Genomic DNA, 6,398 nt, shown 5'->3' on the forward strand with positions numbered 1-6,398 from the left:
GATACTGAATGTGTATTCAAGTTACAATAGGAAAAGAATGTTTCATTAAAAAAACATAATTACAACAAGATAGATATAAAAAAAATAATTACAACAAGAGCTCCGCTCGGAGCCTTAGGAAGAATTACAATAGCAGGAAGGCATCCATCCTAATGATAAGATAACAGCTAACCCGGGCCCGCTGATTGGCTGCTGCAGGAAGACGCGGAGCTGGAGCCCTGGGGGCGGGGCCGCGGGCACCACTTCCGGGGCGGGGCTTCGGCCTCCGCCGCGCACGCGGGAGCGGGCGATCTCCATGGCAACCAGCGGGGCCCGCGCGAGGCCCGCCCGCCGCCGCCACCGCCTCCGCCGCCGCGCCCGCCCCGCCCGCACCCCGGCCGCCCGCGACCCGCCCTCCCTACGCTGCGACCCCGGCCCCGGTGCCCGCTCGTGCTCCCGCCCGAGGCCGCCCGCGCCCGCCTCCCGCCGCCGCCCCGGCCTGACCTGACCGGGAAGCAGTTCCGCGGGCCGCCGCCGCCGTGACTCATCCGCCCGCCCGCGTCCCCCGATCGGGCCATCTTGGTCGCGGCCGGCGCGGCAGACGGAGCCGCGGAGGAAGCCGCGGAGACCCAGGTACGCGCCCGCCGCCGGTCCCGGGCCCCCGCGCCGCCGCAGGTGCATCCGCTCTTTGTTCTGCGCAAGGTGGGCGCCGGGCCTCGCGCGGGGAGGGGGCTTCGGGCCCGGGCGCCCCTGCCCGCCGCCCGCTTCCCGCCCCCACCCCGCGCCGCGGCCTTCCCTCCCACCCCCCTCTACGCAGTCCAGACGTTTCTCTAAAACATCTTTTCCTCCTTCAGGGCCCAGAACAAGCCGACCCCCTGTGCAGCCCGCCGTGGCCCGGAGAGGCCCGCGATAAAGGAGCCGCCTCCGGAGTCGGCACCCCCAGAGCCTGCACCCCCTGCCTGGCCTCGGCTCTGCCTGGTCCCGGCTCTGCGCGGCTCTCGGCCCCGTCGGCCCTGCCGTCTTGTCGGGTCTTCTCGGCCGCTCAGCGTGGAACCCTGATCCTGTCGGGGTCTGCCCAAACCTAGCATCACAGCTGCTAGGCTCTGGGTCACGCGCACCCCCTTCTCCCAGGCCACCCGTCCGGGCCTTCGGCTGCCCTCTGGCCAACATGGTCCAACCGCAGACATCGAAGGCTGAGAGCCCGGCCTCTGCAGCATCTACCAATGCCCAAATGGATGACGTCATCGACACCCTGACCTCCCTGCGCCTCACCAACTCCGCGCTGAGGCGGGAGGCCTCGACGCTGCGGGCGGAGAAGGCCAATCTCACCAACATGCTGGAGAGCGTGATGGCAGAGCTGACCTTGCTCCGCACCAGGGCGCGGATTCCGGGGGCGCTGCAGATCACCCCGCCCATCTCGGCAATTACCTCCAATGGGACCCGACCCATGACCACGCCTCCAACCTCCCTGCCCGAGCCCTTTTCTGGAGACCCCGGCCAGCTGGCAGGGTTCCTGATGCAAATGGACAGGTTCATGATCTTCCAGGCCTCCCGCTTCCCCGGTGAGGCTGAGCGAGTGGCGTTCCTGGTGTCCCGGCTGACTGGGGAGGCAGAGAAGTGGGCGATCCCCCACATGCAGCCTGACAGCCCCTTGCGAAACAACTATCAGGGCTTCCTGGCAGAGTTGCGGAGAACCTACAAGTCTCCACTCCGACACGCGCGGCGCGCGCAAATCAGGAAGACTTCTGCCTCTAACCGGGCTGTGCGCGAGCGGCAGATGCTCTGTCGCCAGCTGGCTGCCACGGGCACAGGGCCTTGCCCCGTGCATCCGGCCTCCAGTGGGACTAGTCCAGCTCCGGCTCTGCCCACGCGAGCACGGAACCTTTAAGATTCGGCCACCACCCGGGTAGCCTCTGCAGCGACGCAGACAGCATACGCCCTTTGCAACGTAGAAGAAGTGTCCATACGACAGCATCGCCCTTGTTTGAAGACCTTCCTCCCTGCCTCTCCAGACCTGTCCCATAAGGAGATCTTCTTTCATCACTCTTGGGCGCCCCATGCCCAACCTTCCTTCCCAGTGATCTGTGCCAGCTTTGGACCCACCGTGCATGCTTCCCTTGTCTTGCTTGCAGACCCCGCTCTCCTGGGGACCGCAGCTCTGCTGCTCGGCCACAGTGACCCCACAGCCTGCTGCGGATCATTTGGGCGGATCTCTCCCAGCCTGATAAGGTTCATGGACGCTCTTGTTCTACCCTGTGCAGGCCCCCGTGGCAGTTCCCCGCTGATGACAGAGGGGAGCCACTTTGGTCAGGCTGGTGGTGTGTTTTGGGTACCTGGGGGCGGGGAGTCTGGCTTCGCACCCATAGCTGATCACCAGCCCTGCCAGGCCCTGGAATAGCAGGTGAGGGGCGGGAAGGGGTGGGGCTCGGCTCTGCTGCCGTGACCAAGTGTTCCCTGCAGGGAGTGTGGTGCAAGCATGTCTGGTGGGCAGGCTTCACTCCTCGTGGGAACACACAGTCGGTATGCCCCGTTGTCGCCACTGGGAAAGCCCGCTAATGCAGCTCAAGGGAGAAGCCCCCGGAGGATGCACCCGCAGGAATGCTTGGCTTTAGCTGCAGCGTTCTGACGGCGCTGGGCATTCTGGGAATCTGGAACTAGCCTGCTGCAGGAGGTCGTTGTGACTCGGGATCGCCGAGCCGTTCCAGGAGCCACCACAGGTGGCCTGTTCGTGTACATCCCTGCCTGAGGCCCATGGTGGGCTGGGGGGGGGGGGTGCACCAGTGGGAACAGCCACCGCCAGCTTGTGTAGTCTCCCCCCGCCCCTGGCCTCTGCCCCCCATCACTTCGTGGGAGGCCTGTTTAGCTCGAGACCCTGTTCCCGTCTCCAGACGACATGTGGCCTTCACCTCGGCCCCCTTGGCCACCCACACCACCTCTAGGTCTCCAAAGCCGCGTGTGGCATGTCCTCCCTGTGCCTGGGCTGTCCCATCGGGTGTCTAGGCTTTGTCTAAGAAAACAGGGACTCCTAGCTCGAGACCCAAATCCTCTGGGATGCGTCCTTAAGCACTTAAGGAAGGAGTATTTGCCTCTGATGGCCCCACCAGGGCCTCTGTGGCGTTTGTAACAGGAAAGAGCTGCAGTCTGCCTTGCTCCTAATGTGGGGACAGGACAAAACTGGCACGTGGGTCCACATTCCGAGGGACAGGGCTGCACCTGTGCTGGTGGATGGCCTTTTGGTTCCTCATAGGGAACCCCCAGAAATCACTTTCTAAAGGAGACTTGGCCAAGCCCTTTGGACCATGATGCTCTCGCCATATTTAATGCCAAATGAACCGCATTTACATGACTGCCTGGACCGTGGGGAAGATGCGGCGTCTTACCCTGGGTCCATCTGCCCTATCCGAATGGTCCTGGCTTGACGGCCGAAGGCTAGCCTCTGCACCCACCCGAAGACCCCTGTCTTGGGACACCCAGAGGTTGGGTCCTAGGGTCCATCCTTTCTTCCTGAGAGTTTTGATGATGCTGGGGACAGTGACTGCGTTCTTGAAGCGGCCACTGCCTTGCAAGGTCAAGGACATTCGATGGCTGCTGGGGCTCGTGGACCACTGCCACCCACTCATTGTAAACTCTGTTAGCCCAGTCGCCCTGCTGAAGAACTGCCTGAACACAGGCTTCAGGCCCTCTGGATTCCAGCCAAGGCTGTTCCGGTGGGACCGTGGTGCTCATCAAGCATGAATGGGGGGAGGGGAGGACCACAGTAGGGCCATCATTCCGGGGGGGTGGGACCTCTAGTGGGGGGGTGTACAGATCCCTTTCTCTTTGTGCTCAGTGCTCTACTGTCGGCCTGCTAGGCGGAGGGGCCGCGGATGCAGGGGTCCAGGCCCCCCGGGGGGGGGTGCACAGGAGGCCTGCCGGGGGTGGGAGGGACCCTGAAGGTGCAAATTTGGCCCCAGCCCGCTGACGGCAAGAGACCCCGCATGGAAGCAGGGCGGGAACTGCCATCTCGCCGACCTCTGGGCTTACCCATGTGGCACGTAGAAGTCCTATTGCGCTTGCGTTGTGCGTGGCCTTGGCGTTGTGCCTTGGAGCGCAGCCGGGCGCCGCCGCGGAGGGCCGGGCTGGCGTGCTGCTGGTCCGCCCCGTGATCCGGCCGGCTGCAGTGGGTGGGACGCGCCCCGTCCAGGCAGCTGCTCCAGCCCCCTTCGGTTCGGTGAGTTGTGTTTCGGCTGCTGGGGCTTCTGTTCGTGGGCTTGGTTCGGGTGCTGTTGCGCATCTGCGCCCTTGACCGCTTCCGGCAGCTTTGGAAGGGAGGAGAGAGGCTCGGGGGGTTGCCCTGCGTCAGACTCAGAAGAGGCCCCACGTGGCTCCGGTGGAAGACGTCTGAGCTCTCAGTGGAAGAGGGTGAGACCCACGCTCCGCGCAGCCCAGAGCCAGACCGTGGGACGGGGAGGGTCCAGATGGAGAAGGAAGTGGGGGAGGGGAGCGGCACTGTCCGGACTTCGGTTGTGAGTTCTCTCTGTTTCAGAGAACAGGTATTGGTGTATGGGAGGGACAGGCAGTTAGTGTTAAACCGTGCATGTGAGGGAAAGTTTTATATTTTTCATGGTGTGGACATTATTTGAACTATACTGTGGTTTTTCTGGGCTACCTGATACCCCATCTGGTAAGTAACCTCATGGCACAACAGGGCATCGTTTGAGATGGAATTTAGAATAAGGGGTGACTTCCTGGCCGAATGTATAGTGTGACCTTGGGCTTAACTTAATGTCCTAAAGCATTTCAGTGATTTCTAGGAAGAAGCAAAGATCTGGTTCGTGGGTCCCAGGTAAGTATATGATGAGTGAGTAATGACGGGGCGCAGGACCCCCTGCTATGACTTTTCCTGGTGTGTGGGTCCCTGCCACCAAGTGCGACAGGCCACTCGCTGGGTGACTACGGTCCTGGCAGTTCGGCCCAGAGGGGAGAAATGTGAGGGAGAGATGGGCACGACATACCTAGGCTACCTTAAGGGCGCAAGCCCTACAGTCGGATGAAAGGGCATCCCCATGGACCACCCCCTGCAGTGGACTTTGGGTGGGAGGAGGGGGAGGAGATCGAGATCCCTGCCGGAAAACTAAGCTCTCCAGTGCCTGGGAAGCCTTAGAGGGGCGCTTAGAGCTGCGGTCAGGACTGGAGTCTCAGAAAGAAGGGCAGAGCACCTCATTGGGCCAACAGCGGTAGCTTGCCTGCTTCGGGAGAGGATTGGGTGTAGGACAGGTCCACTGTGGAGGGGGCTGGTGACCCCATGGCGTCTCTCGGGGTCCTAACATGGGGAGTGGCGGCAGGTGGTGCAGTGCAGACTCCGTGGAGGAAATGGGAGGGACCCAGCTCCTCGCTGCGACGTCACACTCCACGGGAAGGAACAACGCACCAGGTCTTTTCATGGTCAGAGCAAACCTACACCTTACAGAAATGTTGGAGAATAAGGTAGAACGTGAGAAGAGCGAAGGAGCATTTTGATGGCTCTCCTGCCAGGCCCCTCCCTCCTCCCCGCACCCATCATGGTTTTTCTTCTTTTTGTTGCGACATCGTGGTGATAACTACCTTCTGTAATGAAACAATACTGTGTGGGTGTTTCCACTTCTATCAGGGGACTTCCCCATTACACATTATTACTAATTTGCGTTTGAACTGGCTGTGTCCTCCCGCCACGTAGACGGACAGTAGTGCCCATGCCTGATCACCCCTGCCGTTCGTCAACTAATTTCCCACTGCCAGAAATGGAAGAATTTCTTCGTACATAGCGCTTTCCCCCAATGTCAAGTTATTTCCTTAGGATAGATTCTCAGAGGTGGGATTATTGAATTGATATGAAAACCTTTGAGCCCCTTATGACCTACTGATGGAGTGGTTTCCAGCAACGTTTGTATCCATCGGCACTGCGCCAGCAAGGACGGACGTGCCCGTCGGACCGTCTCGCCGGCTCCGAGTAGTATCCCCTGGCGAGACTTGCTGGCCTGATAATGAAACACACCTGTGTTTCAGTTTGCATTTCTTTGCTTTCTAGCAAAGTGGAACATCTTTCCATGTTAAGCAGTTGTGTTTCCTCTTCTGTGGATCGTCAGTGTCCTTTGCTCTTATCTACCGGGGTCTGATAAATTTGTAAGAGCTCGTTCTATATTAAAGATATTAACCTGTCGTGTGTCATATTTGCTGCCCGTGTGTCCAGCTCTTTACTTCTGTGTGTGTGTCACTGACATTTTGACTTCCTCCACGGCCGATCCACTCTCTCGTTGGGCACAGTGCCCCTAGACTCCCAACAGCAACACGGCGCAGACACATACGTTTGTCCCTTTGGCTCATGGCTGTGTCATCGTGCCTGTAGCTACACGATGTGGTAGGCACCCCGTAAACCTTGGCCAGCTCGCTGCACGGATGCG

General features: G+C 60.6%; 1 protein-coding gene across 2 annotated transcripts; it reads left to right on the forward strand.

The window, feature by feature from the left end:
- The first annotated feature begins 435 nt into the window (after window positions 1-435).
- RTL6 (retrotransposon Gag like 6) lies at window positions 436-6,169 on the forward strand. 2 transcript variants are annotated; one of them, XM_046013165.1, is made up of 2 exons: window positions 436-681; window positions 834-6,169. In XM_046013165.1, the coding sequence occupies exon 2, from the start codon at window positions 1,148-1,150 to the stop codon at window positions 1,865-1,867; it is 720 nt and encodes a 239-aa protein (XP_045869121.1). In that variant the 5' UTR covers window positions 436-681; window positions 834-1,147; the 3' UTR covers window positions 1,868-6,169. The 2 variants fall into 2 exon arrangements, with proteins under 2 accessions (XP_045869121.1, XP_045869120.1); XM_046013164.1 differs by having other exon boundaries at window positions 436-612.
- The last annotated feature ends 229 nt before the right edge of the window (window positions 6,170-6,398 follow it).

The sequence above is a fragment of the Meles meles genome, chromosome 7, assembly GCF_922984935.1.
Source record: "Meles meles chromosome 7, mMelMel3.1 paternal haplotype, whole genome shotgun sequence".
NCBI classification, from domain to species: domain Eukaryota; kingdom Metazoa; phylum Chordata; class Mammalia; order Carnivora; family Mustelidae; genus Meles; species Meles meles.